Source organism: Plectropomus leopardus, chromosome 14 (genome assembly GCF_008729295.1).
Source record: "Plectropomus leopardus isolate mb chromosome 14, YSFRI_Pleo_2.0, whole genome shotgun sequence".
Lineage (NCBI taxonomy): Eukaryota > Metazoa > Chordata > Actinopteri > Perciformes > Serranidae > Plectropomus > Plectropomus leopardus.
In genome coordinates, this window is record NC_056476.1 from 13,505,544 (window position 1) to 13,524,185 (window position 18,642).

Genomic DNA, 18,642 nt, shown 5'->3' on the forward strand with positions numbered 1-18,642 from the left:
GGTGAGAAGTTGAAAGTACATCAAAGCTCTTCCAATGAAATGTAATTGTTGTCCCCAGTAACTTATTCTGTATAAAAATTACGGAAATAAGCTTTTATTTTTGGACAGGCCCAAAACAAATGGTAGTGGTTATTTTATTCTAGTACAACTTTTAGTGTCCGTTTCCCACCCTTTTTTTTAGGTGGTTCGTCCAATCTTGCCCTCCTGAAGTCCTCTGTATAGCCTTGAATTTACTTTAAGTCCTGAGTCTGACCTATAGACACTTATGAACACCTTCAATAAATCATTTTCAAATGCTTTTTGACTCTGTACCATAGAGCCCTGTATGTGGTGACGTATCTGAAGCTTCGTGGAATTTTACTGTTTCCAACAGTGGAGAACAATTAAACAGAAAAGGGCAACATGATGTCGTGATGATTTGGGAGGCCACGCTCACCCAGAATGCTGTTCACCCTGCTGAAGTGTCCTTCAGAAAAACATTGAATCTGTTGCAGCTTTAGTGGCATCACTTCTCAGCCTTTCACCCCCTTCAGATGGGACAAGCGTGGTAAATCATGCTGCATATTCACCTTTTTTTAACAGGTCTCAACAGCTGTTTTGCCACATTTTCCTTTTGTACTGCTTTCTACCATTCCTGTTGACTTTCCTGCACTGTGACTGCAAGCCCACAACCCTGCTCACTGCTGGCTGTAACCACAGCAAAATCTATCCATATGGTGTGAGAGTGTGCATTGTGTATTGTGATGGCGACAATTGGTTGTCAGCTCACCTGGGCCTTTGGCTATAAGAGCTGGCACATGTGCTTCCTCTTGCCTCTCCCTCGCTACAGCTGATGTCCACCCTGCAGCCTCCTCTTTTTGTTTTTGCACATTCAACACCTCCGCAGCACACGTGCCACCCATACATGCATTGCTTTCATAGCTGACAACACTAACTTCCACTTTCTATTCATCATTTGTATTAACTTTAGTTTTAATAAATGTTTAAAATGTGTGTAGTCTCCCTTCTTGTCAAACTGTTAAACATACACTGATAATATTCCTGTATTATATGTTGGTATTTTATTATTAAAAAAAGGTGAAAGGCTCCAGCAAACACAAACTATTAATTGTCCTAAAAAACTGCTAGTATCTACTGAAATGTCCCCATTCTTTATTTTAGGTAACAACTGTTTAAACAGGTGAAGTCTTCCCTGTTCATTTGGCACGAGATGATCCTCTGGGCATGCCAAGTGTCATTTAGAGACAGAAAGTGGGTCTCAGGCCAGATGCATGAATTTGGCAGCCCTTCTCCTATTGTCTGCAATGCACCTGATGCATCTATTTGTGTATGTGTGTTTGTGTGGGTGTGTGTATTGTGTGTATGTACACCTGTGCACGTGTCTGTGTAATGTGTGCGAGAAGGGAATGGCTGCCTATTGATCCAATCCTAAACTAACACTGCTGTATTTACATTAAGCCAAAGGTATATGTTTGCATTGAGGTTTGCAAGTACACTCTTCCTGCTGTGAATGTGTGTGTGTGCATGTGTGTCTGTTCACATGCACCTGCATGTGAGACCCAAAGCCTCCCCCATGTTTGAGAATGCCTGCAGGCAGCTTGTTGAAGCTTTGGGGTCCTGGCAGCTGCAGACAGGAGCGAATGTCTGTGTGCTTTTGGCAACTTCCACCATAAGCCTTAACCTTTACCGTACCTTCTCTCTCTATGTCTGCACCTCTCTCTTTATTACTCTTTCTTTTTCTTTCCCTCTCATTGTCTCTTAAATGTGGTTCAGCCTGAATTCCCTCTACCTCTGGCACATACAGACATCGTAATTTTGGTGTTAGTCAACTGTCTTGTCCAGCATTTTGCAGCGATTTGAGCGTTGACGCCACACAACTTGATTTTGACTAATCCAAGTCGGTCCCTCTTCTTTTAGGTCTGACTGGTCACACTGAGGTGGTGAGGGTGGTCTTCTCCCCTAAAGACATCACCCTTGAGGAGCTGCTCAGGTGCTTTTGGGAAAACCACAATCCAACACAAGGTAGCAACACACATACACAAACCCAAAAGTCGCCCTCAAATAAGACCCGTCCCGAGGGTCACAGGGTGTATTAGAGCAGAAGGATGATGCCCAGACGTGTGCCTGTGTGTGCGTTGTGATGGGGGGGAGGTCTCAGGGGTGTAAGTCAATGCCAGACAGTGTTAATGTGTCTGAGATCCAGCCATCCATGGAGAGACGCACCAGTGTGGTGCATGTTCTAACTGCAGAAACCCCCCTCTCTATGTTGGAGCATGTGCATGGCATGTACTTTATCCAGCCTTTTGTCATTCACTTCTCATAAGGGCTTCTGACTGATGCAATGATGATACTAAATTTGGTCTTTTCTGGGTTGAATAATGTTTGAGAATTTTTGTTTTGTTGTGCATAGTGCGTTTGATGGGTGGGTTTAATCCCTTGACGGCAATTCTGAAGTTGCTAATCGCAGGTGAAACTTTGCCATGGTGTAACATTTCCCCCAAATGATTCAACAGAGTTGTCTGCAAATATTTTTTGACTCAGGTTGATCCATATTCCTAAACTCATTACAGTTTGCCAAATATGATTAACTTCATAGCATTTGAATCCAGGTCTCCTCAGCTCTCCTCTTTAATGACACACGTCTCGTCCCCACCCGTCTCTCAACCCCCCAACGGCATCAAGAACCCCATCCCCCATAACCCATCTCTCCATCTCTTCAGGTCTCTTGTTTTTTTCTGCTCACTGGAGGAGGTGATGTAAGAACATTAATGCACCGGGAGGGCACAGGGAGGGTGTGTGTGTGTGTGTGTGTGTGTGTGTGTGTGTGCGTGTGCGCATATGTGTCTGTGAGAGAGAAAGGACAGGCAAAGAGGTACTCTGCTCACTCATATTGAATGTAGGGAGGGGCATGACAAGTTGGAAAGAGATGGATCAAAGATTCATAGGCCCGACCTTCAGCCTTAAAAGTAGCTCACTCACACACACACAAACTCAGTGACGTTCATATCAGTTCTGTCATCTCTTTTGCATCCGTCATAGATGTTTTCTCATACGCCACGTGACCTAGATACACTAAAATGTCGGCCATGTTTGTGCATCTACAAAAAAAAGCTGACAGACAGGCTGCACGTTTTGGTATGTTCTTCACATTCCACTTCACCTGTTTGACTAGAAGTGGCAGAAGTAACTATCTGACATCACCCCGATCAGAGGACATTCTCCTGTTCACTGTAGCCAAGGGCAGAGACACGTCTTACTACGGGCAAAGGCACAGGCAGAGTTGAGCCGACATGCCATGGGGCGAAGGCAGTGAGGCCAGAAGTGTAGTCATGCATTTCCCCTGACTCACTGCCTTGTCTCATCTCATGTTTTATTAATAGCATGCAGCTTATTGACGACAAACTCTGCTCGTTGTTGTTTTTTTTTTTTTGTTACAGTTAAGACCAGGCGACATATTCCGAAATAACTCAAATATCCTTTTTTTTTTTTTCTAGGAGTGTTACTCCTTGTGCGTGACTTAAATGTGAATCCCTGCCACTTCTCTCTCCTCGGTTTCTGGGTTCACGTGTAGCAGAAATTCCTCTGATTTGACAAATGTGGCGTGGAGTGGTGGAAAGGGGCCCGCTGGCTGTGCCTTCACGCATGCTTAAGCTCCAATTTATTCTGTCCACCTTAGAGCCGGGCTTAAAAGAGAATAGAGAAATTAAGGAAGTTCGCTCGTTTCCCTTTTAACTGCACGGAGTCACCAGAGATCATTATATATGGAGACAAGCCTGGGAACATTATGAATTCTGTTTCCGCCTGACACAAGCCCATCCTGGTTTATACATACACACTATGCTGTGGAACTATCATGTACAGATGCATATTCAGTTGCATGCAATACTTCCTTTTAATGCGTGCGTGTGTAGTTGCAAGTGTGTATGCACATATGTGTGTGTATGTGTTTTGAGATCTGTGCCTCTCTGCTTTGCCTCAGTTCAAAAGGGTTTAGTCCCGACAACGTGATGTCGGGCTGCGTCAGCTCCACCAATCCCAGCCTGGATAGCAACATTAGCAGCCAATCAGAAACTCCCAGCAGCCTTTGCTGTGTGCCCTCTTTCCATATTCAGCAACACTAGTCTCAATCTGCTGGCTTCCCTGGGATGTTGCATAAAGACCCCCCATTCAACATGCTCCCATATTATAAGTTTCTTACGTCTTCAACTCTTCAGTAACATACCTACACATGAGTGTGCGGACACACCAGAGCACACATGAACTCTGAGCAGTGACATCTGTGTGTCAGAGGGCAGCAGCAGAAGCAGCAGCAGCTCGGTTTCATCGTTGAAAACATGATTTTGATGCATTTGGAATGATCACTGGTGAGATGCAAACACGTCTTGCTGTTCTTTCACACACTGCAGATCAATTGCGCACACATTTCCATACACGAGCATACTGTTCACTTCACATCATGCACAAGTGCTCATTATACCTACTCATAGACAGCTTTACTCCATTTGTGCGTACATGCGAATAGGCACACACATACTGTGCATGCAAAAGGGTGCACACAGCTGCACCAGTGGCATGTTAGTTATTCGACACTTCGTTGTTGCAGAGCGTAGGCCCTGTTTCACTCCCAGTACCCCCGTCCCCTAACTCCCAGTGGAGGATGGAAGCACCTCTTTACTAACTTGTCAAGTCATGTTTTTATTTTACTCCACTGCTACTCCAAAGTTGCACTTCCACACATTTTTGCTCCTTGTTCAAACGTAAGGCCACCTCCATTTTTCTATGATTTCTTATGCCTCTTTTCTCTTCCACCGTTTAGTTCCTTCCCCCCATTCCACATTCTTTCCCAGCTTCCTGCTCTCCTCCTGTCTCATCTCTTCCCCCGTCACCCGTCTCACCTGCACCCCCCCACCCCTGTCCTCTTTGCAGCGAGCAGAGCGGAGGGGCGAGTGAGTGAGCAAACGGCCTGGAGCCCGTCAGCACATCCGCAGAGCAGCGCAGTGAGTCGACCGCTCCCCGAGGCCATCCGCTCATCACACAAACACACTCGCATCCACTCACTCCACTTTTATCTCTTAGTCACTCTCTCCTCCCTTGCTCCTCATCCTCCCTCCCCACCCCCCATTTCCCTGTTCTCACATCTCTTCCTCTGTCGCCCCTCCACCCTCCTCCGCCGCCCTTCTTAACAACCGAGGCTTTTCCCCTCCTCTTTGTTTCCTCTTTTCCTCTCCTCTCCTTCCTCTCGCCTCGTTCCCTCCATCCTCTCTATTTTTTGAGGCCATGCAGTATTTATGGTGTGGGCTGCTGATGCTGCGTCAGTGAACAGCGATAGACACAAAAACACAAATGCACAGCTAAGATGGCCGAGGCGGCTGTCCTCATTTGATAACGTCTGCACGTACATGCACGCTCAGCCTTGTAGGTAGATGGTAGAGTCACACGGTAGAAAAGAGGTACATTATAAAATAGGTGGTTGCAATTCAAAAATCAGTCATAGTGGTCATTTTTATTCATTTGAGCTGTTTATTTTGAATGCTGCCACGTGTAGTCGCTGCATAGGGTATATACTCAGCCTCAGCTACAAAAATAGCTTATGACAAAGAATACAACAATGGCTTATCACACAAACACACAGGCGGGGATAAGGTCATATCACAAAATAGACATAAATCAAGCTGTCTTCCATCTGCCGAGTCACGCTAGTGGCAGTTACCTTCTAACAATTAAAATGAGCATGAATATTCCCTTATATAATATCTTCACCCCAGCTGGCTGTGACACACGCCAATTCCCTGTTGGGGTCCCCCCGTGTCCCCCTTAGTGTCACCACATCCTTCAATTTAGGGTTGCCCCAGTCATCTAAAGTCAATCCCCACAGGAGGTGACCTTGACCCCTGACCTGTGACCTCTGCCACCCCCCACACTTCTTTATCCAACCCGCTCTCTCTCCCCTGGTTGGCTGAGAATGGCATGCTTATTACCAGGTGTCAGTTATTACACCCTCACACACACTGACAATCCTAATTTATGGAGATTGCGGCACGTGTGTGCATGCTGTGGGGGTTGAGTTATGTGTGTCCGTTTGATTATGTTGAGGTTATATATTTTATACCTAAAGAGTCTTTTTACATATGTCTGCTTATTTTTTTTAGACAAAAGCCTCAGTATTTTTGTTCGCTCATTCACCTTGGAAATAAATAAACGTAATTAAAACAATGTGGGAGATATAAAATGAAAAAGGATGAGGGGGTTGTTGTGATGAGGAAGAAAGAGCCAAATACAAAGATGGTTACAACTTTGAAAAAAAAAACAACCATCACATCCGAACCTGAGCTGTTATTGCTGATTAGAGACAGAGACCTCAGCATCAGTGTTTTGCATAATAATGACTGACACCAAATTATACACACGAACACAGAAATGCACACAGAGCCTAAATATTTGCAGCGTTAATTTCAGGCTGTCAAAGTTGTTTTCTGAGTGTTGGGAAAATTGAGTCGACATCACGCAAAATCAGATGAACTGTAATTAAAAGATTTTTGCTCTGAAAGAAGATGCGGCATTTGAAAAAAAAAAAAAAAAAAATTTTTTTTTTTTTAGATGCTCCAATTTATTTCGTAGCAAAAACGAGCGAAGGGTGGAGTCAGATTCAGAGCAAACATCAGATGAACTGTAAGTAAAATATTTTTGCTCTGAAAGAAGATGCGGCATTTGAAAAAAAAAAAAAAAAAAATTTTTTTTTTTTGTGCAAATATATATATATATATATATATTCAATTCCGTAGTTTTAGTTTACTACATTTTGAAATTGTTAGATAATGGATCGAAATTGAACTCCCAAAGCTGTGTGTCAGCTGTGAGAATGATGAGTTACGATAGAAATACCCGACATGTATTTGCATGACGCAAACATTTTCATGGCCAAACTTTAACATACAACATCACTGATTGAATACGTGAAATTTAACTTGTGCTCTCATCTGCACTGATTTGAGTACAACAGTAGAACAAGCTCTACTTGTTAGATTTAGATGCAGCTAAAAATAAACAGCGTAAGGGCCAGAGTCACAGTGCTCTGACAACATGCCCAGAACCATGAAGTGATCATGTTAGAGAGCACAGCTTCAGCAGAGAAAATAAAATGGAAGCTGAGGAGAGATGGAACAGATTTTTAAAAGACATGACGATAGTAGCTGCAGCAATCTACATAATGTGCACGTGCAAATCACACATATATACACACATGCACAGTGCTAAGGCCAAGAGACACATAGTTCAGCTGTTGGTTTAAGGTTGCCTCTGCATGCGTTGTGTCACCATCTGACAGCCAGCAGCGCATGGCTTTCTGTTTTGCTCTGTATGTTTGCATATGTCACATATTCACTCCCCTTAGTATATATATTCTGTCTGTGTGTGTGTGTATATGTGTTTGCACGTGCAAGCGAGTGTATGTGTGTGTCCGCTGGGGATGCTCTCACCAACCCAACTCCGTACTCTGCCTCTGTCTCCAGCGCGTCAGGAGCAGCTTACATAAGAACAGGGCAAAAATAGCAGCTGAGAGGGGAGAGGAGGAGAGGGCTCTGCTGGCACGCACACAGTCGTAACGGGACCGCGGGGCACGGCACAACCCTGAGTACTATCATACGCACACACACACACACACACACACACACACACACAGGGAAGACTGCAGTTATCAGGCATTATATTTCCTTTCATTTGCAGTTTACTTTTTTGACAGAATAGTAGAAATAACGATAGCTGGTCAGACTTCATCAGCGTGAAAAATGACAAATAATCCTCGCTGATGTCTCAGCTTGGGTGCCGGGTTAGGGGTGCTCTCTCAAGACCTGAAGTCGGTGAACAAGTACTGCATCATGTGACAGTGTACAGAAATGCAGGTAGGAATAAAAATGAGAAAAGAAACTATTTTGGATTGTTCATTAGTGCTCACTCTGCTGCAGTCTAATTGGTACGCACTGCCAAGTGCAATAATTCCGAATTCACTTCAAATGTTTTTCTCTCCACGCTCAGAAGGATGCAAAAAGTCACCAATTACGCCGAAACATTTCTTAATTGCGGACACTGACAATAGCTTGACTGCTGAAATGTTTATTCTTTCGTCTCCATAATTAAATGGGCTTTTTTTTGCCTCATTTGCAATCTTTTCTTGTTTTACATCTATGTGAATGCTCCTGAAATACAGAGGGAGCTGAAAGAGACGGAGGGAAAGGAGGGGACCATACATAAAGAGGTGGAGAGGTGAGGCTAATCTCAGCTCTTACAGTTGTTAACGGATGAAGGATCGTCTTGTAAAAAAGACGCCAGGGGGGAATAAGCCGGGGTCAGGCCACTGGTTCTGGAGAGGGCCGTTACACGCAACGCTACAGCGCTCTCACTCTATGCTGGCCGGTAATTTCTACCTCCGTCTCTTCATCTTCTCCCTCCTTCCCAGTTCTCCACCAGCATCCCTTTTAATCTGATTACCTTCTTACTGTTTCATCTCCTTTTTTTAGCCTGCAACTTAAAATCGTCTGGCAACGCTTTGTGCATCCCCACCCCCTCTTTCATGCAACCCTCACTGCGCGTATGCACACATAACGTATATTCGCAGAGAAAAAGGAGCGGAAGGTAAAGGGAAATGAGTGAGTAGGGAATAAGGAGGGAGCCAAACACAGAAGGTGAATGAGCACAATTTGCAGATGGAAGGAGTGAAGGTGAAGTTGGAAGTGGGAGAAATAGCAGGCTTTTATCCTCAACAGCCAGCAGGGACAAGCTGAGCGCTGCCATTTTTTTGCGTGCCAGGGTAAACACTGGAAGAGATTTTACAGACTTGCAAGAAATCTCAGCGGGTTTAAACACAACAAGCCCTAAAAAGTGTATGCATGTACATTTGTGTACGCAGGTTTGTGCACGAACGTCTGCTGGAGAGAGCAGCTACTCCCTCGGAGACTCGAGAAACCCCGCCACCCTCCCACTTTGTCTGATTTTGGCTTCCATTTGTGTCAAAGGGGGTACTTTTACATTTTCTTGTGTAGGTGGGGGAGCAATTAATTAATATTTTTGGCTTTGTGGGCGTAGGTCAGTGACCCTGAGAGGAGGTGTGCATATGTGTGTGTGCGCGTGTGTGACCCGTAGCCCCTCCCCTTCTGTCCACCCCCCATTACCCTTTGCTTTCAGAGGCAAGGCTCTCATGCATAATGCAGAGAGAACAGGGAGGCTCTCATTAATAATTACTGCCGCCTTTGATGGATGGAGAAAATAACGAAGGGGGCTGTTAAAAATGGAGAGAGCAAGAGAGAGACGGCGGCGGCGGGTGGGGGGGGATCTGAGTTTTTTGGGTGGTATTTGTTGCCGTTGTAGTTTTTTGAGGAATGAATGCTTATGGGGGATGGATTTGGACTTAGTATAGTCGAAACTGCGGCTGATGTTTTGGATGGTGTTAATATTTTGATTAGGGAGTATCTTCTCGTCTGATGGTGGAGGGATCTCTGAAGATGTGATGAATCTTAATTGTCTTTGTGTTGGAAGCAGCTACAACCACTCAAGGGTGTTTGTCTCTTGACTTTCCTTTGATATCCGTATCATTAAGCATTTCTTTGTGATGAAAAGACTTCTTTACTTTTTAAATTAGAGATATTAATCGTCTACCTCTCTTGCAAGGTTCCCATGGTCATAGAAAACCTGGAAAAGTACTTACATTATGTGCAAGTAACCTTGCACATAATGTAACATTACAAAAAATCTATTTTTTGTAGCTGTTGATGTAACGTTGCTCTGTAATATGAGTCAGTGTGTGACGTTTCGTTTACCATCATGTTATGTTTGTTAATTTTTTTTCCCCACATTACCTCTCTCTTTTCATTTCAAATTATTTTTGAATAGAGTTTGAGTGTGACATGTTTGAAAAACACTGGGTAAGTTGGGCAATGAATCTTTTTTTTGTTTTGTTTAATGGGTCCTTGAAAAGTCATGGAAAAGTTTTGAAATTTTGTCCATTAAAATGTGTGGGAAACCTGCAGTAGTTTCATCATGTTTATCTCCTCTCAGAATCAATATGCATGTTTTGTTCACACATGATCTCGCGCGCAAGCATAGCTGTGTGTATCTGAGGACGTCGGGGTCAGCAGGGAAGGTCACAGGGAGCAGCAAAGCTACCAGACCCCTGCCAGCTAGCCAATCAGAATGAAGGCTCTGGTGGACAGCCAATGGCAGAGTGGCTCGGTGGTCTTTGATGCAGGGGCCACCATTAGCCCCAACAGAACAACAGCGCTGGGGGCAAGATGGCCGACATCCAACACTGCAGAGATGGAGAGGAAGAGGGTGAGGGTAGACATGGATGCAGAAACAGAGGGAGACAAACAAGAGAGTGGGTTGAATTGGGATGGTACAACAAGGAAAAAATAGATGGAAATATAAAAAATGCACAATATATATTACTACTATCTTCAAGTAGTAGGATATGAAATCAGGGATGTTTTTAGCCACTCTGGGCATGTTTTTCGGGATGGCAGCGGTGGTCTGCAGATTGGTCCACAACTTTGTTGCAAACTGAAATATTTCAACAATTATTGGATGGATTGCCATGAAATTGTGTACAGACATTTACCATTCCCAAAGATGAAGCCTAATGACCTTAATAATCCTCTGGCTTTTGCTCTCACAGCACCAGTAGGTTGACATATGAAGTTTTCAGTGAAATGTCTCCATCAGTATTGGATGGATTGGTAAAAAGTTTCTCGTGTTTCCAGCCATTGCACTGAGCTTAGCGTTAGTTCCAGTTCATTTAGCTGAACAACTTGCAGACAGAAAATAAACCAAATATTACAGGAGTGAAGTCTATCATTCATGTCCATCATTGTCTCAACAAGAAGCTGTGGCTATCAGCAGCATGCCACTCTCCTTCCTTTCCTGTCAACTCCTTGCATCTTACCTCTGACAGGCTGATGTTAGATAAGACCAGCCCACTTAAGGCTTGGCAACCAATTGTGAGCATGTTGGCATTTAGCGACAATCACTACTGTGCTTATGTACAGCCTTGCAGATCCACTAGCATGAGTGCAGATTCGAAGTCATATTTATATTATGCTGAAAGATGGAGCACGAAATGTTTTCATATAAATGAACATGTTGTACGTGTAAACCCTTGCTCAGAAAGTTCACACAAAGCTTGTAAAGAACCCAGAGAATGAGTCCTAAAACTTTGAAATCTGCAGCACCTCTGGTTCCCTCGTCTCAAAGTCAGCAGGTTTTTTGAATGGGTTTTTGGTTAGAAGCCTGAAATAAGGTCTGTGGTTGATACAAGCTGAAGAGACTTTAATGTTTTGTGCTACAACATAAAATATGTCAGCACAAACCCCACTCACAAAATTTGAAGCTTTTATGTGTCTTGAAAAAAAAGGTTGCTAGCAAGTGGCTAAATGAGACTACACAACGTCATCAGCCCAAACCACCCCGAACACGACTTTACAGCCTCATAGCGGTGGCAATGCGATCGTAGTGTAGTTCATGTTAGCCTAACAATAGCTTTTTACTTCTAGCAATTACATTTGGGCTTCAAAAATCCTCAATGTGGTGTTCATTTGTGAAGATTATCTTGCTGAACAAAATGTTTAAGTATCATTAACGTTTGTTTACCACAGAGCTTATTTTCTGTAATGACCCAAAGAAAAACATCATCCCTGGGGAACTCTATTACGCCAATCACCACTAGGGAAAGTTCTCTCTATTTCACATAAGAACAAAGATGTGGTTTGGATGTTATGCATTTCACGTCAGCCAGTCAGAGCGAAAGGGTGGCTGAAGGGGGAAGAGACACTGGTGACGGAGCAGCAGATAGGAGTGTGGCAGAAGCTATGGCAGAAAATCCAAAGAAGCTTCCAAGAAAAGTGTCTCGACTGGATACTCCAGATAAAAAAGAAACTCTGCTTTAAGAGCAAGGATTAAAGTCAATTTGTTGACGAGACCACCAATGGAGATGGAATAGTGTGAGAGGTTAAGAGTGGAGGGAAAGACAAGAGACACAGATAGTGTTTGGTTCAAAACTTAAAATCTGCAAGGGAGCGCTGTATCTCTCAGTTTCTCTCTCTAAGGCCATTTACTTAAATGTGATAGAGATGTCCGTTTGCTTTTCTCAGGGCTGCTGTGAAAGATTTAAAAATAAAAATGTATTGCTTTTTGATAAAGAAGATATTAAAGGGAAAGCTCTGTACTGAGTGACTGATACGCACACATTATGTTCAACATGGTTATCTCCACAACACACTGTTTTATCATATTTGAACAACTCAAGCATTTAATATTGTTGAGGAAATTTCCAGTGAAGCATATTCTCTGAGGCATTCAGTGTGCGTCGGAGAGCGGGCGACGTCTGCTTGTCTGCTCTCATTTGAATGAAGACCAGATGAATACTTATAGCCGTAATATCTGAACAGACTGTGTCACAGATAGATTGTGACACTCTGTGATGTAAGGTAACATTTAATCTAAAGAGAACAAGATATGCAGATCACTGTGTCAGGGAGATGCCAGCATCTCGTGGCTGCGGCTTGTCAGCACATTCAATGGAAATCTGTTTTCCTCCACAATATAAATAGAAACAGCACAGAGAGATATTAACAGGTGTCACGTACGTCTGACAAAATGTAAAATACATGAAAGCTTATATGGGAAACAGACCTTATCTCCTGAGGAAATCCTATGAGGAAGAGCACTATAACTGTGGCAAGGGAACACTGTGGCATGACAATGGCCACTTCTGATTGGTTAATAATGTTGTTGTTGTTGTTTCTTCATCATAGGTTGTTATTAGAGCTTCCTATATATTATAGCTTGACATATATCTCTTTTCTGTCGCACACATTTCAACACACTAATTGACTACCTTTACAACACACTGCATTTGAGAGAGGTACTTATCAAACACTTATCAACATTTTATGTAAAGGCTGCGGTCACATGTGACCAAATTTAATGCTGATGAATGTTAACCTCTCATTGGCTTTTAATTCAATGCAAGCAAAGGGGTGACTAATACATTCGTAGGCAAAGAAAATTTGCAGCCTTACATCATGTGGAGTTAAACTTTCGTGAACTTTGACCAGTGAAGTCAAAGAAGTATGTGTGGTTTGACCCAGCTTGTTGGCATGTCTAATTAGCTGACATTCTATGATATTGGCCACGAGAAGCTGCAGCAGTGTGTAATCTGCAAACTGCATAGTTAGGGGAATATTCATTTTCATTAGTCATGTAAACAGCTTAGAAGGAATACTGTCTTTTGGAAAATCTGGAATATTGTGTGCATGTGAATGTAGGCATGTTTACATTGTCATTGTTGTGTTTACAGTTTGTATTTCTGCCCCTTTGTAGCCAAATTATTTAGGTAATAGCGCTTTAAAAAAATTCACTGGAAAACAGGAAGAAATGGACACAACAATAAGACACAAAGACTCTGAAATGGAAAAGACACTGCGTACATAAAAGTTCAGAGTACTTCAGCAGAGACAGAACCAGCTCCTCCACTCATGTAGCCTTTGATACCACTAATCTGAGCAATCTCTGAACAAAAGTCAAAGTTTGACCAATTTAAGTGACAGTCGCAACACAGAGGGGGAATCTGTTGTTCAAATGAACTAAGCCAATATTGCTGTCTGCAGGCTGAAAGGAAAAGCTGTAAAAGCCAGAGAGAAGAACACGCACTGTACCACTGCCCCAGCCCATATTCAAGAGGCCAAAGATTGAGAAAGACAAGGATTTGGGGGGATAGATAAAGAAAGCATTATGCTCTTCAGTAAAGAGGAGAAACAAAGACTGAGTGGGTGAGAGGGTTAGAGATAAAGACAGACAGAAGCTGTCATGGAGTGGTCCATGGATGCCAGAGCTGCTCAGGATTGTAGCCTCTGAAAAGCATAAAAGTGATGGCAGCGGTTTGGCCTCCTAATCAAGGTACATTAGGCTTGGGCCTCCTCCAAACACACTGATGTAAACCTGATGAAAATTTTGACAGTGCCACATAGATGACAAAGAGGAAAATACACCCACCTCCACGAGCCCATACACCTCCACACCGCAGGCCTCCCTAATGAAAGCCCAAATCTGCTGTGATCTCTGAATTCATTTGGCTTCATGAATTCAAGATGCAGGATGATGACATAATTGTGAAAACCTTTTACATGCAAATGACATTGTGTCCATGGCAATTGTGGTACTTATGCTTATTTGCGGGGTGTCTTGTTTTTCTTTTGTGTGTGTGTTTACGCAGGTATGAGACAGCACAACGACCGTGGTACTCAGTATCGTTCAGCCATTTACACATCCAGCCCCACTCAACAGGAGCTTGCATTGAAGAGCAAAGTGGCCTTCCAGCAGGTAAAATACCCACACACACATCACAAGGTTTCATTATGACACGTACTCAAGCATGGCGTTGCGTATAAGCAAACCATGTGTGAAGTACAGTAGAACATCTGTTGTAAAAAGTGTGAATAATGGTTAACATTTTTTTGTAATTTGCTGTTCAGTGTTGAAGCATAACACAAGCTGCTTTGCTCCAACTTCACACACATCATCTGTGTTGTGCAGTAACTTTCAAACATTAGATGTTTGTAATTTGAATCCTGTCAGTGACAAAATGAGAATGATCAAAAATGTCTTTTTTTTAATGTGCTTTTTATTTGCAACTTTTAAAACTACAGCTATATAAAAAACTGTGTACAATACTTACAATGATAATTCCTGTATAATGCAGATGCAGCATAATTTACAGATGCATTTCATTTCTTTCCCTTACTTTTTTCCTCATTGCTTTTCATCCACATATGCTTATTTAGTTACGTATAAACATGTGCACAAGCATTCACAAACTTGTGTATATCTAGCCATCTCAAGCTCTTTAAGTAAACTTAATTATTTACATTTGAACTGCGGAAGTGTACATTGCTACAGGTTCTATGGCAAAGAGGAGAGGAAGTTAAAACAGTAGTAGGTCATACAGAGTCTTCTTGAATGGGGTTATAAATTCAATCCATTTATGCTTTAGAATAAATGGTATTTAATCTTTTGGTTCCTCGAAGAGGGGGTTAGCTTTTTCATTTTAAATATTTCTGAAATTCAATACCAGCCTTCCAAGAGCAAAACATAATTTCAAATTAATTTTTTGTCTGTTAACGAGGGCTGCCCTCTGAAAGTCGGAGATTCGAATCATCAGTTGGAGACCCTTAGCCAACTAAGATTGCTTCAAGTCGGACAGTCTTTGCTCGTTTTTGTTTTGTTTTTTGCTTGTAAGGTCAGTGTGCCATGCAGCGTGCCTCTGGGGGACGATTGGGTCCCCAGACTGCTGTACAGTGAGTGATCGTGACTTTCATGCTATTCTTTTGAAGTTGGAGACATGCAGACAGCGGCACAGAGGAGGACAGACCTTCTGCTTAGAAGTGGTGAATTTGCAGCTCACACAGCTTAATACAATGTACCCTCTGACTTTTGTTTCATATTTAGTGTTGGCCAAAAGTGTTGCTGCACATTAACAACCCGCCATTAGCTCCGTCAGCTCTTTTACTGTATGACATCAGTTCTGTGTCACACTGAACATCCCGTGGAGCCCGTTCAAACTTTAAAATTTTATACGGAAAACAAAACTAATCTTGGAATATTGTTATTGAACAGCCAAATCTGATTTGGTACAGCCCTGCTGTTAAGCTGTAGTTTTGGGTTGTCCCAGTTATTTGACTCAGAATTAAAAGCCAGTCTCTAGAGTGGTGACCTCTAAAGAGTTTGATGCTGTTTAGTCAAGCAAAGCCACCTCTGCTGACTTGATCCCCATCTACATCCAATATTTGACGTCCTTTTTCTCAAACTGAAAGAGAGGATAAGGGTCGATAGGTCATCAAAACTCATTTCTAAAGCTCGTCCTTTCAATGGGGCACGCGTCCCCCTTTTGTTCTCCCATCCATCTGTCCGTCCCACCGTCCATTAGTCCATCCATCCGTTGATCCCTGCATCACTTTGGTGCGTCCGTCTCTCTAAATGGTATTCATGGACAAGCTGGCAGGGGGGCAGAGGGGAGCAAATTATGATCGTCATGGTTACTTGGGGGGTCCCGGGGTCAGCAGTCACGGACCACAGGGCTTTTCATGTTGCCATGGCGACAACCTCCCAACCTTGGCCTTGGGCTGAGGTCAGAGGTGAGAGAGGAGTGGCAGCTGAGACCAGGAAGGTGGTGAATGAGAGGGGGAGGGACAGCAGGGGAGGAGAAAGAGGGAGGCAATCAGATCAGAGGGCCATGACTGACTGACTGACAGGCTATCAACTGACAGTGACCCCACACGCACACACACGCACACACGCACGCATGCACACCACTTAGGTGTATAAGCCGTTAGCCATCTCACTCTGGAGTGGGATGAGGAGTGTAATATGTAAAGTGTGTATTGAAGAATGCACATGCTTAATAATATGTATTGCCTAAAGCTTGATTAAAAATGTTTAGAAATTTTTATCACAAATAGAAACTAGAGACCATCTTGCAATAGAATCTCTACACCGCGGTGCCCTTCCTCAGAGCACACCCATGTCCCAACTTGGCCTTCATTTTGCTCTCAGTTACACACCTGTAAAGTCAAGGATTCATCTTGCATGGTTGCGATGTTGTCACGTTAACAAAAATTTGTCCTCAGACTGGTCAACTCAAGTCTGTTTTGAAGCTGTTCTAAGGCTTTTAGTCATATGACATGATCTTCATCAGTAAGAAGTAGTTTATGTCATTTTCACTGAATCATAGTTGTTCAACTTTTTTATTTTCAGCACTGTTACAAGTTTGTCTTTGAGTTAAGTTCTTTCTAGCAGTTGATAAAATTATCTCATTGTATGATATATATGGATTATTGTTGTTAATTATTAAATGTTAATGCAGTAATCATTAAAGGAATAGTATGCAGGAATTGTCAGTTAACGTTTGTAAACAGTGTTGCTAGTGAAAATATAAGCCAACCCCAGCTTTGTCTGCTTGGCCTTTCACCTTACCATTTGCATTTTTTCAGCACCGTGTCTGCAATTTTCATAGCTACAAATTTATCATGCGCAGCTGAAGTTGGATAAAGGTATTGACCAGGTGCCAGACAGTAAGCAGTTTCTTCTTTTTAAGAAGAAACTATGAAAGTTGTGGACACAGTGTTTAAAAAAACTATGTTAAAACTCAGTACTGAATCTATCTAAATCCATGCAGTACATATATCTATGCTGCTGAAAACATATAAATATTAAAGGGTAAAAAACTGTCCCAGGATACTGATAGTACCACTGACATCCCAATTGATGACATTTGTGTATTTAACAATATAAAATATATAATATAGCAGTATAACAATATAAGACATGTAATGACTACACTATATGCCTGTGAATTAACTGTATGAAAACCAAGCAGAACCAGCCAAAGGTTCAGTGGATTCATGTTACAGCACAGAAAAGGCCATTATATCAAACATTATCTTCATGTCACCTCGATGCCACGGAAAGGCTGAGAACCTCAACCCAGTTTACAGCTGATTCTCAAAAAACACACCCATTTACGAACATCCAGAAGAGAAACGCACTCAGACTCTCCCCTCCTTCTCTCTCGTTCTCCCCTTCCCTCTCCCCACCAACGCTGCTGACACCACCGATCTGTCAACCACTTCAGTGGCACCCCAGTTTCATCTGAGGGCCACTGGGACACATATCTTCTCAAAGCAGCTGACACGCTCTGAACCAAAATGGCAGCTTCCTGCCCTGAAATGGTTGCCTTGCCGCATTGATGCTGAGTCTCAAGAACGCCCTGGCTTGAAAATGGCATCTCTACAGAGGAAGGGCTTCCTGTGTGTGTGTGTGTGTGTGTGTGTCTGTGTCTGTGTCTGTGTCTGTGTGTCTGTCCGTCCGTTTGCGCGTGAAGTTGTGTGTGTTTTATCCTAAAAGGCCAACGCTCTCTTATCAGGGAGAAGTGAGTGCATGTTCGGTAGAGTGACAAGAGCGAGTGGGTGGAGGCGATCCAAGACGATCGGAGATAAGACAGGCATCACAAAATCCAGATTCCACCCCACTGCCAGCCCGTGACTCACACACACTCACATGTACGTACAGACACACAGAGAGACATACATTTGGCACATACACGCACAGCCCAATGAATAATTAACCCATACGAAGAGTCTCTTCTGCAGGGCTTTCAGTTTCTTAACTTCAGCATTGGGTGGAGTGGGGGGGGGGGGGGGGGGGGGTGAGGGAGAGTGAGGCAGAAAAGCTTGTTTAAGCGCGAGAGCAGAGAGGGGGAGGAGAGGGAGGGGAGAGGAGAAGGGGGTTCTCTATAATGAAATTTGAAATTTGCAGAACATCAAAGGCTTCTGTAGCCAAGCCGCTGTGGCAGCAGAGCAGAGAGGAGGAGTGCATCTCTTTCTCTCCCTCTGTCTCCCCTGTCTCTCTCTCTCTCTTTCCCCTTCTCTCTTTTCTCTCTATCCCTCCCTCTCTGCTAAAATGTGTCTCCCCAGAGCTGGGTGAGTTGGGGGGTTGAGAGAGAAGGGATGGGAAGAGTTGATTAGGAGGAGAGTGCGGGGTGGGGTTGGGTTAGAGATGGGTTAGGGTTTGGAGAGAAAAACGGAAGAACAGGGGTTCTCTATA

General features: G+C 43.2%; 1 protein-coding gene across 1 annotated transcript in view; it reads left to right on the top strand.

Moving 5' to 3' along the window:
* The window catches only part of si:ch1073-358c10.1 (peptide methionine sulfoxide reductase MsrA 1), a 44,800-nt gene that overhangs the window by 14,603 nt on the left and 11,555 nt on the right, over positions 1 to 18,642 (top strand). The window contains 2 exon segments of the mRNA XM_042501446.1: positions 1,918 to 2,022; positions 14,258 to 14,364. Of these exon segments, the coding sequence (XP_042357380.1) occupies positions 1,918 to 2,022; positions 14,258 to 14,364 (212 nt within the window).